The sequence below is a fragment of the Hyperolius riggenbachi genome, chromosome 9, assembly GCF_040937935.1.
Source record: "Hyperolius riggenbachi isolate aHypRig1 chromosome 9, aHypRig1.pri, whole genome shotgun sequence".
Lineage (NCBI taxonomy): Eukaryota > Metazoa > Chordata > Amphibia > Anura > Hyperoliidae > Hyperolius > Hyperolius riggenbachi.
In genome coordinates, this window is record NC_090654.1 from 253335360 (window position 1) to 253354369 (window position 19010).

The following is a 19010-nucleotide window of genomic DNA, read 5'->3' on the forward strand; positions in this document are numbered from 1 at the left end:
AAATCGTGGCAAAAACGCACGCGGAATCGCATCCGCATGCGATTTCGTCAGCGGTGGAATCCCAGCGATTCGCACCGCACTAGTGGAAACGAGCCCTTACTAGTGGGATTCTCTCCAGGAAAACTAATCTTCAGTAAACATCTTGATTTACTTTTGGATCCTCTAGGTGGCGCTGCAGCATTTCCCATAAAGTGCATTTGCTCACTAGACACGCTGTACACAGGGCGATGACGTCTATAATCCGGGCTGCTCCCTGTAGTGACGTGAGGTGCTTAGTCTGGCCATATTGGAGAATGGCAGCGGCTGGGGAGGTGTGGAGGTGTGTGCAAGAGTTTGGACAGGAGTTGCGGGGTGAGACACGAATGCTGAATTTGATGTGGTGTTTGTACAGGAGCAGACACAATTCTGAGGCTGGTGAATGGAGACTGGGACTGCATAGAGCTGCTGCTCAGAGGAGCCAGTCTGTCTTCCATTCTCCAGCCTGCTCTGGGAAAGTGTAAAAGGCTGATGTACATTCTTTAGAGAACTCTCGAGAAATGTAGTTTTACTTACCCTGGGCTTCTTCCAGCCCCTAGAAGTCATTGGGTCCCTCGGCGCAGCTCTGGTCCTCTCCTGGGTCCCACTGGCAGCCTCTAAGGGCTCTTTCGCACTAGAGGTCGTTCCCCGCGTTTTTGACGCAAGGTCGAAACTTTGCGTTAACCAAGGTAAAATTAGAGTTCATAGACTTTCATTTTACCTTTCACACCCGACGCTGCGTTTTTTGGTACGTTGCGGTTCCACGCACCCGGGAGCTTTTAATCGTCGGGAGCCAACGTTTTTCCGTCAGGTGAATTAATAGCTACGCCGCTGATTGCATCGCACGGCAGCATCCCGACTATACGCTGCAGGCTTTTCAATGCGTGCAGGAGAACAGCTCCTGCACGCGATGTAGATGTGAAAGCGCTCTAGGGATCACCGACCCCGATTCGTCTGTGTATATGCATATGCATAGAAAGTGCTGAGCTCTCAGTGATCGGCAATCTTGCAGGCTGTCAGCAGGACCCCGGAGGGGACCAGAGCTGCCCCAAGGGACCCAAATGACTTCTAGGGCCAGGAGAAGCCTGCATTTTTTTTTTTGTATATCTCGCCTCATAAGTCCTTTAAAGCATACCAGAGGTCAAATGTCTTGTAGAAACGGGGGGATTAGGCATATACTGGTATCACCTGTCCTGATGCCCACTGTTCCCCCGTTCTTCTCTCTGCCCCCTGTAGCTTACCTAACAGCCCCCAAAAAGCCCCCAGGATTTACTTCTGGTCAGCCATGTCGGTCTGTAGTGCGCAGGCTCTGGCCGGGAAGCACGCTGCACATGCATATGATGTCATGCGCAGTGCGCTCCCAGCCATACATGCGTATAAATATTGACGTCATGCGCAGGACGCTCCCGGCCACGCTGTAGGATGCGCAGCCTGGCCAGCGCCTGCGCACTAGAGACCAACCCGGCTGACCAGAAGTGTATTTCGGGGGCCGTTAGGTAAGCTACAGGGAGGCAGAGAGGTTTCTCCGAAGTGTTTGACCTCTGTTATACTTTAAGGCAAGTCTCCTAAAGTTGAATAGCCCCCCTTTTCTTGAGCCCACCACTGGTCACTAGGACCCTCTTCAGTGTTCTCCCCAGGCTCTTTTAGGCGGGTGCTCCACCTGGCTATTTTTGGTGACCACCCGGCTGTTATCTGCTCACCTCCGCCTATGTTGTAAGCAGAGAATCGCCAGCCCTGCATTCTCTCATCTCTCTCCACCTGGCTATTTTTTCATGCCACCCGGCTACTTTTTCATACCACCTGGCTGGGAAAAAATTCTGGCGAGAACACTGCTCTTGACTATGCTCCTGTCCCTGGAAAGGCACGGACACACTGATGGCCTGTGCAGTAGCAGAGAGCACTGTGCAGTCGCAGGCTGTCTTGCTTCTGCGTAGCGTGGCTAAGATCTTACACAAACAGGAATGTGGTCACGCATAAAGGGTCATATCAATCTTATTTTAAGTATTTTCTTGCATGCTGGGAGCTTTAAAGGTATTTTATTAATAAGGTTTGAAAATATCTCGTAGGAGAAAACGCAGGTGAAAAATTAATAGGGACATATTGGCAAGATTTAAGACTTCATTGCTTTGATCGGATTAGCTGCACTTAAAATCTATATAACTGTGTTCAATTTTTAAGGGAACCTGAGGTGAGAGGGATATGGAGGCTGACATGTTTTTTTCCTTTTAAATAATGCACATTGCCAGGCTGTCCAGCTGATCCTCTGCCTCAAATACTTTAAGCCATAGACCCTGAACAAGCATGCAGCAGATCAGATGTCCATGACAAATCTGACAAGATTAGCTGTATGCTTGTTTCAGGTGTGTGATTTAGGGCTGAGACACACCAGAAAAGCTCCCCAAATGCTAGAGGTTTCAAAAGCTCTTCCCAATGTAATGCTATGAGGTTTTTTTTACAAAACCTCATCGCTCCAGTGTGCATAGACACATAGGATAACATTAGCAGGAGGTTTCAAAACCTCAAAACGCTCAGAAAAACTCCTCTGGTGTGCACCAGGCCTGAGACCTCAATAACCAGAATACTCAGTAGGACTGCCAGGCAACTGGTATTGTTTAAAAGGAAATAAATATGGCAGCCTCCATAGGTCTCACACCTCGGTTTCCTTTTGAAGCTCTGATTGTTTCAAACTTCAGTACGTTGAACATTTTCAATGGAATGTATTGCAAATAATGCATCATTGATATTAAGAATGTTTGATTGAATCTGGCACAGATCTCCTGCTGTACTTAAAATCAATAAATAGCTAGTTTTTAAAGTGGACCTGAACTCTTGCACAGGAGAGGAGAACACAGAGAAATCCACCCTGTGTCCACCCTGCATGTGTTTATAGAGAGCGGCCTTGTCCAATTCTCCCTTCTCAGAAAGTAATGAGCTAGTGTAATTGAGCTACCAGCTGTCTGCCGAGACATTTGTGTGCATTTTATGTATTTTTATTATTTAGTATTTAGATAGCGCCAACCTCTTCTGCAGCGCTGTACAGAGTATATATTGTCTTTTGTATATATTCTTGTCATTTAGTTGTCCCTCAGAGGGGGTTCACAATCTAATCCCTACCATAGTCATATGTCTATCTATGCATCATGTAGTGTATGTATCGTAGTCTAGGGCAAATTCAAGGGGAAGACCATTATCTTTGTTTTTGGGATATGGGAGGAAAGTGGAGTGCCTGGGGGAAAGCCACACAGACACGGGAAGAGCATACAAACTCTGTACAGATAGCTCCCTGGTTGGTATTTAAACCGGGGGCCCAGCGCTGCAAGGTGAGAATGCTAACCACTACGCCACCATGCTGCCATAAAAAGTGAATGCACTTTTACTGCAATCTTTTATAAAATAATTGTTTATTCACTTCATGAAAACATCTAGGGACAATCTTTTAGAGCAGACAAGAAATTCTGAAAATAGTTTCACTTTGACTATTTAACATACGTCACAAGATGGCTTATGTAGTGATTATGTACTGTACATTATACATTTAAGAGGAACCATCGCGAAAATCTTAAAATTTAAAACACATACAAAAAATAAGTACATTCCTCCCAGAGTAAATTGAGCCATAAATTACTTTTCTCCTATATTGCTGACACTTACAGTAGGTAGTAGAAATCTGACATTACCGATTTTGGGTTAGTCCATCTCTCCATAGGGGATTCTCAGCAAGGCCTTTATTCTTTATAAAGACATTTCCTGAAAATGATTAATACAAAGATGCTGGTCAGCCTCCCTGCACACTATTTTGGCAGTTGGACGGAGCTACTGCCATTCACTAAGTGCTTTTAAAAATCAAGAAAACCCTGAGAACCCCCCTATGAGAAGATGGGCTAGTCCAAAATCTGCCGGCAATGTCAGATTTCTACTACCTACTGTAAGTGACAGTAACATAGGAGAAAAGTAATTTATGGCTCATTTTAAGATTTTCGCGTTCCTCTTTATGTATAAAAATGAATTTGCTGCAAAGTATATGCGTGGTGTTGAGTATGATCTTTCCTTCCTTTTTCTCTAGAGCTGCATGGAACGGACAGTGTCCCATACCTGGAGGGGCCTCCAACACCACTTCAGTTTCATCGGGATTGGCTGACTCCGAACAGACCCTGTGTTCTACGCAATGCCTTCCACCACTGGCCGGCACTACACAAGTGGACATTAGATTACCTCCGGTATGGGAGCTGTAGCTCTGATGGGTTCCAGGTAGAGCTGATGCTCCTAAATACTTTTCAATGCCGTTATTGAGATCTCTGGAAACTATACCTGGTCCAACAGTTCTTATAGATGTGATATGGAACTTTTTCAAGTGACACTGAAGCGCAAAAAAACCCTATGAAATAATGAATTGTATGAGTAGTACAGATAGTTAAAAGAACATTAGTAGCAAAGAAAAGTCTCATTTTTATTTTGTTATATAGCTATTTTTTTTTGTTTTAATAACATTGCATCATTCTCTAATATTTACAGTTTACAAACTACGCTCTGCATTTTAAACTATTAAACTGAGCAGAGCTAATGACACTTTGAGCTTCTCTGCAGTAAAACCTTATGTGAAATTGTCTTTCACTTTTTCTTTAATGCATAAGTGCTTCAGAAAATAGCACTGTAGCCAACTAAATTAGTCGGAGAGCTCAGAGCAGCTCTTTTGCATAGATAAGTAAAGTTTCTTAAAGCGGATCCGAGATGAAAAACTAACTATAACAAGTAACTTGTCTATAGATCTTATCTAAAGTTTAGATAGTTTACACAGCAAATCTAGCTGCAAACAGATTTAATAGAAAATGATTATTTCTTCCAGTGATACAATGACAGCAGCCATGTTTTTAAACATTACACAGAGGCAGGCTTATCTGCACCATCAGCACTCAGACTGTGAAAAAAACCTAATCCCCTCTCCTCCTCCCCTCTGCCTCTGAAATCAATGACTAGTAACACCTCCTCCTCCCCCTGCCCAGACTGAGCTCCCATGAGCCCTTGCTACTGCCAAGGCTCTCTGAAAATCTGTGGGCGTGGTTTATTTAGTTTATAGGGAATTAGAGTATTAAAACAAAAACAAAAAAGTATTTGGCTTGAGGAATGCCCTGTAAACAATAGGAAAGGAACACAATTATGCAATGAGTAAACGTTCACCTCGGATCCACTTTAACTATTTTCTGTACTGGAAACAATATAGGACTGGCTTCTGTGCTTCAATTTCTTAGCTGTACTACACATCCAAATCATTATCTCATGAGTTTATTTTCACTGTAGAGTCCCTTTTAATACGATGATCTGTAACAGTGATGGCTAACCTTGGCACTCCAGCTGTGGTGGAACTACAAGTCCCATGAAGCATTGCAATACTCTGACAGCTCTAAGCATAACTTGGGGAGGCAGAGGCATGATGGAATTTGTAGTTTTGTCACAGCTGGAGTGGCAAGGTAAGCCATCACTGATCTGTAAGTTAGGTGGTAAGGGTTTGCAGTCCTTTCCTGGGCCATATCAGAACAATTGGAGCTTGCCAAAAGTTTTTAAGGCAGGGAACCGTGCAATTTTCCGGGCACTTTTTAGTTTTGTGGCACTCAGTGATAATGGTTTCCACATGCGATTTTCCATGTTTGTATACAATTTTCATATTGTGACAAAATACGTTGTCAGTAATGTGAGCATCATCTTTAGCCGACAGTATGCGCGTGTGTACGCGCTATTGGCGGACTGATAAGGCTGTTTCTGAACAATCTGCTGAGCCTTATCAGTCCGCCGACAGCACGTACACACGCGCATACTGTCGGCTAAAGACCGCCCAGCGGGAGGGTCCGGCGGACCCGTCGTTGCATTTAGTAGTGCGTGTGTACGCACCTTTAGGGCTGACAAGTGTGAACAGATCCTATATATAAAACTAATGACCTAAGCCCGTTTAAATACGGGCTCTAGGTCTGTCCCGCGCACACACACCCAACTGGCCCCTGCACCCTGTCCCAACGGCTGTGACAGTGCAGGACATTTGCAGTAGCGCAAAAGCACTGACACAGGGACATGAGACGCAGGGACACTTGTACTTTATTAGGTAGGATAGCGGTTCACTGTCAGTTTTGCAATAATCAGAGAACAGACAAAAAAATGTCTATTCTCAGCTCAAGTGCTAACCGGCCTTACAGTCTAATGGGTTAAGGGATAGATGAAGGGAGGCTGTGGATGAGATGGTAAAATGGTGGTCAGTTGCCTGGGTGTCCTAAGAGAAAGAGCATGCTCGCCTGAAGGGGTAAGTTTTCAGGTTGTGACTAAAAAGGGTGAGTGGCGGATGGGTTATGGGGAGGGTGTTTCAGAGGAGGGAAGAGGATCAAGAGAAGTCTTGTAACTGGGAGTGACCAGAGAGGAAGACAGGAGAATATTGTTAGTAGAGCAGAGATTGCGTGTAGGATGGTATCTGAAAATAAGTTTATTTAGAGAAAGAGCTAGGTTGTAAATTGCGAGCGTCAGGATTTTGAATTGTATCCTTTGTATAACTAGTAGGCAGTGAAGAGACTTACAGAGGGGGCTAGGGCTGGAGAAGCGGAAAGAGAGGTGGATGAGGTGTAACTGGTAGCCAGTGATGGGACTGACAGAGGGGGATAGGGCTGGAGAAGCAGGAGGAGAAGCGGATGAGGTGTAACTGGCAGACAGTGAAGAGACTGACAGAGGGGGATAGGGCTGGAGAAGAGGTGGATGAGGTGTAACTGGCCGACAGTGAAGGGACGGTCAGAGTGTGATAGGGGCTGGAGAAGCTGGAGGAGAGGTGGATGAGGTGTAACTGGCAGCCAGTGAAGGGACTGCCAGTGTGATAGGGCTGGAGAAGCAGGAAGAGAGATGCATGAGGTGTAACTGGCAGGCAGTAAATGGACGGTCAGAGTGTGATAGGGCTGGAGAAGCAGGAGGAGAGGTGGATGAGGTATAACTGGCAGCCAGTGATGAGACTGAGTGGAAAAAGGCTGGAGAAGCGGGAAGAGAGGTGGATGAGGTGTAACTGGCAGCCAGTGAAGGAACTGTCTGTGTGATAGGGGTTGGAGAAGCAGAAGGAGAGGTGGATGAGGTGTAACTGGCCGGCAGTGAAGGGACGGTCAGAGTGTGATAGGGGCTGGAGGAGAGGTGGATGAGGTGTAACTGGCAGCCAGTGAAGGGACTGCCAGTGTGATAGGGCTGGAGAATCAGGAGGAGAGGTTGATGAGGTGTAACTGGCAGCCAGTGATGAGACTGAGTGGAATAAGGTTGGAGAAGCGGGAAGAGAGCTGGATGAGGTGTAACTGGCAGGCAGTGAAGGGACTGTCAGTATGATAGGGCTGGAGAAGCAGGAGGAGAGGTGGATGAGGTGTAACTGGCAGGCAGTGAAGGGACTGTCAGTGTGATGGGGCTGGAGAAGCAGGAGGAGAGGTGGATGAGGTGTAACTGGCAGGCAGTGAAGGGACGGTCAGAGAGTGATAGGGCTGGAGAAGCAGGAGGAGAGGTTTGAGGTGTAACTGGCAGCCAGTGATGAGACTGAGTGGAATAAGGCTGGAGAAGCAGGAAGAGAGGAGGATGAGGTATAACTGGCAGTCACTGATGAGACTGAGTGGAATAAGGCTGGAAAAGCAGGAAGACAGGTGGATGAAGTGTAACTGGCAGTCAGTGATGAGACTGAGTGGAATAAGGTTGGAGAAGCGGGAAGAGAGCTGGATGAAGTGTAACTGGCAGTCAGTGAAGGGACTGTCAGTGTGATAGGGCTGGAGAACCTCCTCCTTTTCACTACTTGTCAACTGAAAATGTGCTGAAAAGTAGGTGGAAAGGTACTATCAAAATGATTTTGAGTATTTTCTTTCTTTCTGGTGGCTTAAAAGGCATTTTATTGACAAGTTTAAAAATATCACCTTGGAGAAAACTCTGGTGAAAAAGTCAATTGCATATGGGCCAGGTGTCCTTTAACCTCCTTAGCGGTAACCCCGTGTGTGACACGGGGTAAGCCGCCGGAGGGTGCCGCTCAGGCCCTACTGGGCCGATTTTCATAATTTTTTTTTTGCTGGACGCAGCTAGCACTTTGCTAGCTGCGCCAGCACCCCGATCGCCGCCGCCGCGCGCCCGATCGCCGCTATCCGGTGCGGCGCGCGCCCCCCCCCCCCCAGACCCCTGCGCTGCCTGGCCAATCAGTGCCAGGCAGCGCCAAGGGGTGGATCGGGTCTCCCAATGACGTCCCGACGTCGGTGACGTCATCCCGCCCCGTCGCCATGGCGACTGGGAAGCCCTCCAGGAAATCCCGTTCTTTGAACGGGATTTCCTGATCGCCTGTCGCCGGAGGCGATCGGCGGGGCTGGGGGGATGCCGCTGAGCAGCGGCTATCATGTAGCGAGCCCTGGGCTCGCTACATGATTTAAAAAAAATAAAATAAAAAAAAAACTGCTGCGCTGCCCCCTGGCGGTATTTTTCATACCGCCAGGGGGGTTAAAGTACAAAAAGTCTTAAAAGGTTGAACTTATGAGATGTTTTTTTCTTTTTCTAACCTAGATGCTGATCACAGATGTTCCAATTGGCTGCTCCACTTTCACAGCAGTTTTGCTGATAAATATCTTTGAGGGCTCTTTTCCACTAGGAAATGCGATCACAATTGCACTGCAATCGCATTTCTTTTCAATTTCCACCACCGCGATTCTGCCCCGATTGGGCTGTGATCTGTCGGGTGTATGTTGCGATTGCCATGTGTTTGTGATTTGCATTAGGGTAAAAAAAAAAAAAGGGGGGGGGGGGTTTAAAGAGAAACTCCGACCAAGAATTGAACTTAATCCCAATCAGTAGCTGATATGCCCCCTTTTACATGAGAAATCTATTCCTTTTCACAAACAGACCTTCAGGGGGCGCTGTATGACTGATATTGTGGTTAAATCCCTCCCACAACAAACCCTGAGGACCGTGGTACTCCTGGCAGTTTCCTGTCTGTGAACCTTGTTGCATTGTGGGAAATAGCTGTTTACAACTGCCAAAACAGCAAGCAGCAGCTACATCATCGGCCAGCAGTAAAAATGTTACCATGTGATAAATGTCAGAATATAAATCAGGGATTTAAAAGATTTTACAATGGGCAAACACTGACTAAATCATTTATACATAATTCTTGTAAAAATGAAGCGCTTTTTTTACTATTTTCACTGGAGTTCCTCTTTAAATTCCAGAATTGCTGGGAAAATTGCATACCGTGCGATAGTGATTTTCCTGCAAACCTATTAAATGTATAGGAGCTGAATCGCACAGAACCTAGCGTTTTGCAAGCAGGATCAGATCGCAAAATGCTGGTATTGGAAAAGAGCCCTGAGCTGCTTTGTGATGAATAATCCTGACTGTTATAAGCCGACAGTTACAGCAATAAGATAAACATTTGAAACAATCCATATTTATTTAGAGGTTGTTCATGTAAAAAATGTCTTGTCTAATGAGTCATACTGTCATTTGCTCTGCTTATTGCTGATCACAGACCTGTTGTTGGTCTGCAGGACGTGTTTAGGATCCAAGCGTGTAAGTGTGGCGGTTACACCGAATGGCTATGCGGACGCCGTGTATCAGGACAGGTTTGTCATGCCGGAGGAGAGGACCATGACGCTGGCGGACTTCCTGGATATTATAGAGAAGAAAAGCCAACCCCCGGGAGTGTTCTACATCCAGAAGCAATGCTCCAACCTGACAGAGGAGTTCCCTGAGCTGATAGGAGATATGGAGAGCCACATTCCCTGGATGAGCGAGGCTCTAGGTACGTCACTGAGTGGCTTGGTTTACACATAAATCTGCACATTTCTGGTCCTGTCAGTTTTGCATCAGTTTTACATGACTAGATTGGAAATGTACACCTTTAATGTGTGTACACAGCCATAACTGACGGGACTGGACAGGAAATGTACACCTTTTATGTGTATACACAGCCATAACTGACAGGATTGGACAGGAAATGTACACCTTTGTGTGTACACAGCCATCACTAACAGGACTGGACAGGAAATGTACACCTTTTATGTGTGTACACAGCCATAACTGACAGGACTGGACAGGAAATGTACACCTTTTATGTGTGTACACAGCCATAACTGACAGGACTGGACAGGAAATGTACACCTTTGTGTGTACACAGCCATCAGTAACAGGACTGGACAGGAAATGTACACCTTTTATGTGTGTACACAGCCATAACTGACAGGACTGGACAGGAAATGTACACCTTTTATGTGTGTACACAGCCATAACTGACAGGACTGGACAGGAAATGTACACCTTTGTGTGTACACAACCATCACTAACAGGACTGGACAGGAAATGTACACCTTTAATGTGTGTACACAGCCATAACTGATGGGACCAGACAGGAAATGTACACCTTTTATGTGTGTACACAGCCATAACTGACAGGACTGGACAGGAAATGTACACCTTTTATGTATGTACACAGCCATAACTGACAAGACAGGACTGGACAGGAAATGTACACCTTTTATGTATGTACACAGCCATAACTGACAGGACTGGACAGGAAATGTACACCTTGTGTGAACACATCCATAGAAACACATACAAAGCTGATGCTAACTGTCACAATACGGACAGGACAGGACTGGACACCTTTTTATGTGTGAACCATCCCTGAATGCTTATTGTTTATTTCTTGTGTGAGAGACGGCTGTGTGATGTCATGTACAGCTCATAAAGAGGCACTGTAGTGACATATAGTAGAATACAGTAATTATTCAGGATGCCCACTTTTACAGTAATTTGCCTGGTTTCAGCATCAGAAACACTTCCCCTGTCTTCATATCACTGTACTGTATATTGGTATGTAGCCCCGCCCTCTTCCCGAGCATTCTGGGAGATCAGGTATATTTTCTGCTGGCTTTACTTAGAACTCTCAGTAAACGAACATTCTGCAGAGATCGCCTGACGGGACTAAAGATGTCACCACCTGTGATAAATTTCAGAATGTTAATCGGTGTTAGGAAATATTCTGCAATGTATGATTATAATAAAAATTAATGAACTATAAATGAACTAGTTGAACTAAGCCCGTTAAAAAACAGGCTCTAGGTCTTTTCACACCATCAGTGCACATGCCCACACCCGTCCTCAGCGCACACGCGCCCTGTCCTCCTGTCCCAATGGCTGGCTGTCCTGTACATGCGCAGTAGCGCAACACACGGACACAGGGACAGGATGACGCAGGCAAACAGGGATATTATTAGCTGGGATATTGTAAAAAAAGGCAAAAGAAAGAGGTTACATTCACTTTCAATAAAAGAGAGCTTTATAACATAGGTAAACATAATCAAACAGAAAATGTACACTGCATAACCTTCTCATATATTAAACGCTTGTGATCCCAATTTTAACAATTTTGGAAGAACAGTAAAACAAATCAATAAACAAACTATAATAAATGTTCCAATCATCATATATGGTATTTAGTCAATATTACTTGAGAGGTCATGGTTAATATCCTAAAAATCCCATACCTTAGAAAAATTAACCGAAGTTTCATTAACCAATGAGGTCAAATATTCCATTAGTCTCACTCTTCGTACTCTATGTATAACATTGTCAATACTCGGGGGTTCCTTACGTTTCCAAAAAGCCATGAAATTTGCATCCTTGCGGCAGTAAGAAGGTGAGTAAGCATTTTCCGCGAATTTGATCGCAGACCAGGTGGGGATTTACCCAAAACATAAACCCATGGGTCCAATGAGACCTGTTTGTGTAGCACTTTGTATACCAGATCTTTAACCTTCGACCAATAAGGGCAGATAACTGGGCAGTGCCAAAAAATGTGAGCCAGAGAACCCTGTGCCCCTCAACCTCTCCAGCAAGATGCAGATGATGTAGGGAAAAGTTTGTTCAAAACTACAGGGGTATAATACCAATTAAACATCATTTTATATATATGCTCTCTTTAACAGGAGTCCATATAGAAGTTTTTCTGGCATTATCCCAAATCGATTCCCAATCTGATTGATTCAAACACCCCCCAAACTCAGTCTCCCAATAGACCATATACTTATTCTTCAAAGATTGAACAGAACCCAAAGAGGATAATGCCACATATAATTTAGTGATGGACTGAATTGGGCGCTGATCTTCCAATGTCATTTGTTCAGACATCATGAGAGACGGAAGAGATGCCCCCTGGAACCTAGATCTAATACATGAACGTAATTGCAAATATGGCAAATGTCATATTCAGATAAGTTAAATTTAGTTTGAAATGCAGTATAGGATAAAAATTTGCCAGTTGTAGAATCGCATAAATCTTTAATAGATCATGGAGTCAGCAAAAGTTTGAACCCTCTGAAGGGCCTCAGTGAGTAATTCAGAGATATCATTTAAACATTCCACGGGGGATACATTTCCTCGAAGCCCAAATTTATACTTCGTGTGATCCCACACTGATTTTGTAAATTTTACGGAGTTCAATTGAAGGGGATACAGTATAGAAGAAGATTTATTAGACCACAGGAGATAGCTCAGCATACAGGGATATATGGCATCTTGTTCAATCTTATGACGTAACAGCTTAGCTGACCATTCTACAATCTGCCGCAAGTGTGATGCATAATAATATAGCAGAAAGTTTGGAACCGAGAGGCCCCCGTGAGATTTGTCTGCTTCCATAACAGAGAAGGGGACCCTAGGTTTTTTCCTACCCCAAATAAACCTTCTAATGTCTTTCTGCAATTTGTTTAAAACTCCAGAAGGGACTCTAACCGGGAGGGTCTCAAACATATATAAAATTCGAGGAAGACCGTTCCATTTTTATTTAATCTATTCTCCCCATCCATGAGATCCCATACGAAGACCATCTATTCAGATCCTGAGTAATTTGTTGGATGAGGGGGCGGGTAATTATACTTGTATAAGGAGTGGTATGAACTACTAAAATGGACACCTAAGTATCTAATGTAATCCTTCTTCCATAGAAAGTGAAACTGACTCTGGAGATGAGCTAGATCTTGCGCTGGGACATTCAGGGGTAATGCCTCTCTTGTCCAGGTTAAAGGGGAACTGAAGAGAGAGGTATATGGAGGCTGCCATGTTTTTTTCCTTTTAAGCAATACCAGTTGCCTGGGAGCCCTGCTGATCATCTGCCTCTAATACTGTTAGCCATAGACCCTGAACAAGCATGCAGCAGATCAGGTGTTTCAGACTTTAAAGTCAGATCTGACAAAACTAGCTGCATGCTTGTTTCTGGTGTTATTCAGATACTACAGCAGAGAAATAGACCAGGAGGGCTGCCAGGCAACTGGTATTGATTAAAAGGAAATAAATATGACAGCCTCCGTATACCTCTTACTTAAGTTCCCCTTTAAGTTTAAACCTTGAAAATGCCTCAAATGATCTAATGAGGTGGAATTCATTACTTTTTTTTTTTTACCACAGTGCCTCTTTTAATATTAAGAACATGATTTTGCTTTAACAAGATGCTGAATTTTGTTCTGCACCTTCCATGGTTCCGCCTTTTATTTTAGGTCTGTAGCAGATTATTCATAAATATAACAGTGGATTGTACATCAGGGGTCTTCAGTCCCAGTTATGACTGGTGTGTGAACTGGTACATATTCTAACAGCAACCGTTTTATTGCTCCATTCCCAGTAATCCGGACAGCCTGCTTCAATAGGGAATTAAACGGACCCTCTGGTGGATCTGAGTTTATGAATCCACTATTCTATCCTGACTGGCCAATATTTACAAAAAATGCAGTTGCTGGTTTTTACCATGTAAAATGTTTCATCTTCTTTATCCAGCCAATTGAAATGAGATGAAATTCAACCATTGCATGGCTAGATCTGCTGCTTTTCCCAATCACTCTTTCTTTCTATCTTCCTTTTTTTTTTCTTCCTTTCCCCGTTCCTTTCTGATGAGTCACGCTGCCTGTTCTGGTGTGTACAGTCCTCTTCTCCTCTCATGCTCACTCCCAAGACAGCCCTGGACACTCAGAGCAGCTGTCTTGTCTCTGCAGAAGAGCAGACAGCATAACTCATCAGAAAAGAGAGGGTGAGGTGAGAGTAGCAGAGAGGCTGGGCAGGCTTGCAGATCTGACAGTGCTGTTGTCTAATTTCTACACAGTTCTCAGATAGAGGGATTAGGTGGAGCAGAACATTTACAGGTAATTAACAGTAAACTCTTCTCAGTGACTGAATAGCGCACTGGTTAAGGGCTCTGCCTCTGACACAGGAGACCTGGGTTCGAATCTCTGCTTTTCCTATTCAGTAAGTCAGCACCTATTCAGTAAGAAAACCTTGGGCAAGACTCACACTGCTACTGTCTGCTGAGCGCGCCCTAAAGGCTGCAGCTCTGGCGCTTTGAGTCTGCCAGGAGAAAAGCACACTATAAATGTTCTGTGTCTTGTCTCTTTCAGCAGATGGTAGTGGATTCCTATGCTTGGAATCACTGCAGGGTCAGGGAGGACCTCTGCTATGGGCATAGTCTAGTGAACTGAATGTATTTGCTTCTATTCCTGCAGACTGAAGTTGGGATTTCCAGGTTCTACAATTGTCTGTGGATTTCATGTGTTCTTCTGTCCGGTTTACAGGGAAGCGTCCTGACGCTGTGAACTTCTGGCTGGGAGAGTCTGCAGCAGTAACCTCCTGTGAGTAACTGTTACATTGTTACATCAGAATATGTAAATCTGCATTAAAGGACATCCGAGGCGAAAATAAACTGATGAGAAAAACAATTGTATCTTTTCTCCAGTTGCCTAAAAATGACCTTTTAAGCTCCCTGGCGGTATGCCGCACAGGGAGATATCTCAGCCCCTGGTGGGGCGATTTTTATCATGTAAAGTGCTGTGCGCGCAGATAGCACTTTGCTAGCTGCGCGCACAGCTTGATCGCCGCCGCTCTGCGGCGATCACCCGCACGCAGCGGCAGAAGAGGGCCCCCCCGCCAGAGCCCTGCGCTGCCCGGACCAATGAGTTCCGGGCAGCGCTATGGGCTGGATCGAGTGCGCCTGACGTCAGGACGTCGGCTGACGTCCATGACGTCATGCCGATCGTCGCCATGGCGACAGGAGAAGCCAAACGGGAACGCGTTATATACGCGTTCCCCTGTTTGCTATTGTTGCCGGCGGCAATCGGACTAGAGGGCCACATGCGCCCTCTAGTGGGGTTTCATGTAGCTACCACTCTGGTAGCTTTACATGAAACAAAAAAAAAAAATTTAAAAAAAAGTTTTTTCCATCATTTGAAAAAAAAAATTAACCGCCAGGGAGGTTAAAGGAATACTATCGATACCCAAGTGTTCTAAAATGACAGTGTGCAAATAATGTCTAAGTAGCTGTGTAAACATTTTCCTACTTTTCATGTTCAATATCAGAGGCAAAAGCTGTAATTTATTGAGGGTAGGATTTAACTTTATTGGAACAAATCAATTGCAGAAGGGGTGTGAGCTTCAATGCACAGCCAGCGTTGCATATCAGACTACAGAAAGCAAATATCAAACATATAAAACTCTGAAAGCAAAAACAGTATGCGAAAGCAAAAACAGTATGCAAAAGGTGTGACAATTCATTACATTTCCTCTGCTCTCTTCAGACAGGTCAGTCAGAAACACAGGAGCTGCAGCTCTTCTCTCTGTCACACACAGAGCTGCACATAGAGTTAACTGATTAAGTGTGAGGGGAATTTCCCCTCGCCTCATGGCTCAGTCAGCCGTCAGTTTTGGCTTCAGTAAAGTTTGAATGTATTTTGATAACAGTAAACAAAGCTGTTGCTACTAAAATGTATACACCAGTACTGCAGCACTTCCCAAACAATTCCTGTGTCAATTGAAAAAAATATGTGAATCGATAGTATTCCTGTAAGATATCCCAGTTTTATTTTATATTTAAATCTAGTTTTTAAGTTTTTACTGTTTCATTATCTCTGCTCCATGATACCTTCTTTGAAGTATGTCAAAGCTCAAATCTCTGAATTATTGACCCTTTTTATCTCTTTCCTGCTCTCAGAAGCTATTTACTGACAGGAAAGTGTTTTATGTCTGTAATTACTTATCACTGAGTGTTACACATGTCTATCTCATCATATCACGTCACCTCAGTTGTCCTTTAACCACTTCAGGACCACAGTGCTAAACCCCCCTAAAGACCAGGCTATATTTTGTTCAACTGGCCACTGCAGTTTAAGGCCAAGCTGCAGGGCCGCACAACACAGCACACAAGTGTCACACGGCTGTCCCCAGTACAGCGCTGCTACTGAATGCAGCGCTGTACTAACAGAAAAGACGGCGGTTTCGCCGCCCAAGCAGGAGATGCGCTCCCATCTCTGATAGTGCCCTTCTGAACATATCGTCCTCCAGTGCCCTTCTGAACATATCGTCCTCCAGTGCCCTTCTGAACATATCGTCCTCCAGTGCCCTTCTGAACATATCGTCCTCCAGTGCCCTTCTGAACATATCGTCCTCCAGTGCCCTTCTGAACATATCGTCCTCCAGTGCCCTTCTGAACATATCGTCCTCCAGTGCCCTTCTGAACATATCGTCCTCCAGTGCCCTTCTGAACATATCGTCCTCCAGTGCCCTTCTGAACATATCGTCCTCCAGTGCCCTTCTGAACATATCGTCCTCCAGTGCCCTTCTGAACATATCGTCCTCCAGTGCCCTTCTGAACATATCGTCCTCCAGTGCCCTTCTGAACATATCGTCCTCCAGTGCCCTTCTGAACATATCGTCCTCCAGTGCCCTTCTGAACATATCGTCCTCCAGTGCCCTTCTGAACATATCGTCCTCCAGTGCCCTTCTGAACATATCGTCCTCCAGTGCCCTTCTGAACATATCGTCCTCCAGTGCCCTTCTGAACATATCGTCCTCCAGTGCCCTTCTGAACACACCATCACCCAGTGCCCTTCTGAACACACCATCACCCAGTGCCCTTCTGAACACACCATCACCCAGTGCCCTTCTGAACACACCATCACCCAGTGCCCTTCTGAACACACCGTCCTCCAGTGCCCTTCTGAACACACCGTCCTCCAGTGCCCTTCTGAGCACACCGTCCTCCAGTGCCCTTCTAAACATACCGTCCTCCAGTGCCCTTCTGAACATACCGTCCTCCAGTGCCCTTCTGAACATACCGTCCTCCAGTGCCCTTCTGAACATACCGTCCTCCAGTGCCCTTCTGAACATATCGTCCTCCAGTGCCCTTCTGAACATATCGTCCTCCAGTGCCCTTCTGAAAATATCGTCCTCCAGTGCCCTTCTGAAAATATCGTCCTCCAGTGCCCTTCTGAACATATCCTCCAGTGCCCTTCTGAACACACCATCACCCAGTGCCCTTCTGAGCGCACCGTCCTCCAGTGCCCTTCTGAGCGCACCGTCCTCCAGTGCCCTTCTGAGCGCACCGTCCTCCAGTGCCCTTCTGAGCGCACCGTCCTCCAGTGCCCTTCTGAGCGCACCGTCCTCCAGTGCCCTTCTGAGCGCACCGTCCTTCAGTGCCCTTCTGAGCGCACCGTCCTCCAGTGCCCTTCTGAGCGCACCGTCCTCCAGTGCCCTTCTGAGCGCACCGTCCTCCAGTGCCCTTCTGAGCGCACCGTCCTCCAGTGCCCTTCTGAGCGCACCGTCCTCCAGTGCCCTTCTGAGCGCACCGTCCTCCAGTGCCCTTCTGAGCGCACCGTCCTCCAGTGCCCTTCTGAGCGCACCGTCCTCCAGTGCCCTTCTGAGCGCACCGTCCTCCAGTGCCCTTCTGAGCGCACCGTCCTCCAGTGCCCTTCTGAGCGCACCGTCCTCCAGTGCCCTTCTGAGCGCACCGTCCTCCAGTGCCCTTCTGAGCGCACCGTCCTCCAGTGCCCTTCTGAGCGCACCGTCCTCCAGTGCCCTTCTGAGCGCACCGTCCTCCAGTGCCCTTCTGAGCGCACCGTCCTCCAGTGCCCTTCTGAGCGCACCGTCCTCCAGTGCCCTTCTGAGCGCACCGTCCTCCAGTGCCCTTCTGAGCGCACCGTCCTCCAGTGCCCTTCTGAGCGCACCGTCCTCCAGTGCCCTTCTGAGCGCACCGTCCTCCAGTGCCCTTCTGAGCGCACCGTCCCCCAGTGCCCTTCTGAGCGCACCGTCCCCCAGTGCCCTTCTGAGCGCACCGTCCCCCAGTGCCCTTCTGAGCGCACCGTCCCCCAGTGCCCTTCTGAGCGCACCGTCCCCCAGTGCCCTTCTGAGCGCACCGTCCCCCAGTGCCCTTCTGAGCGCACCGTCCCCCAGTGCCCTTCTGAGCGCACCGTCCCCCAGTGCCCTTCTGAGCGCACCGTCCCCCAGTGCCCTTCTGAGCGCACCGTCCCCCAGTGCCCTTCTGAGCGCACCGTCCCCCAGTGCCCTTCTGAGCGCACCGTCCCCCAGTGCCCTTCTGAGCGCACCGTCCCCCAGTGCCCTTCTGAGCGCACCGTCCCCCAGTGCCCTTCTGAGCGCACCGTCCCCCAGTGCCCTTCTGAGCGCACCGTCCCCCAGTGCCCTTCTGAGCGCACCGTCCCCCAGTGCCCTTCTGAGCGCACCGTCCCCCAGTGCCCTTCTGAGCGCACCGTCCCCCAGTGCCCTTCTGAGCGCACCGTCCCCCAGTGCCCTTCTGAGCCCACCGTCCCCCAGTGCCCTTCTGAGCCCACCGTCCCCCAGTGCCCTTCTGAGCCCACCGTCCCCCAGTGCCCTTCTGAGCGCACCGTCCCCCAGTGCCCTTCTGAGCGCACCGTCCCCCAGTGCCCTTCTGAGCGCACCGTCCCCCAGTGCCCTTCTGAGCGCACCGTCCCCCAGTGCCCTTCTGAGCGCACCGTCCCCCAGTGCCCTTCTGAGCGCACCGTCCCCCAGTGCCCTTCTGAGCGCACCGTCCCCCAGTGCCCTTCTGAGCGCACCGTCCCCCAGTGCCCTTCTGAGCGCACCGTCCCCCAGTGCCCTTCTGAGCGCACCGTCCCCCAGTGCCCTTCTGAGCGCACCGTCCCCCAGTGCCCTTCTGAGCGCACCGTCCCCCAGTGCCC

The 19010-nt window shown here is 47.2% G+C and overlaps 1 protein-coding gene across 2 annotated transcripts in view; it reads left to right on the forward strand.

Moving 5' to 3' along the window:
• Positions 1-248: 248 nt before the first annotated feature.
• JMJD7 (jumonji domain containing 7) overlaps positions 249-19010 on the forward strand; it is a 35760-nt gene continuing 16998 nt past the window's right edge. The window contains exons 1-4 of one of the 2 annotated variants that reach the window (XM_068254310.1): positions 249-319; positions 4079-4263; positions 9531-9784; positions 14601-14657. In XM_068254310.1, the coding sequence (XP_068110411.1) occupies positions 4235-4263; positions 9531-9784; positions 14601-14657 (340 nt within the window). In that variant the 5' untranslated portion in view covers positions 249-319; positions 4079-4234. Of the gene's footprint in view, positions 352-4078; positions 4264-9530; positions 9785-14600; positions 14658-19010 lie in introns of both variants that reach the window. The other variant, XM_068254309.1, reaches the window with a different exon arrangement.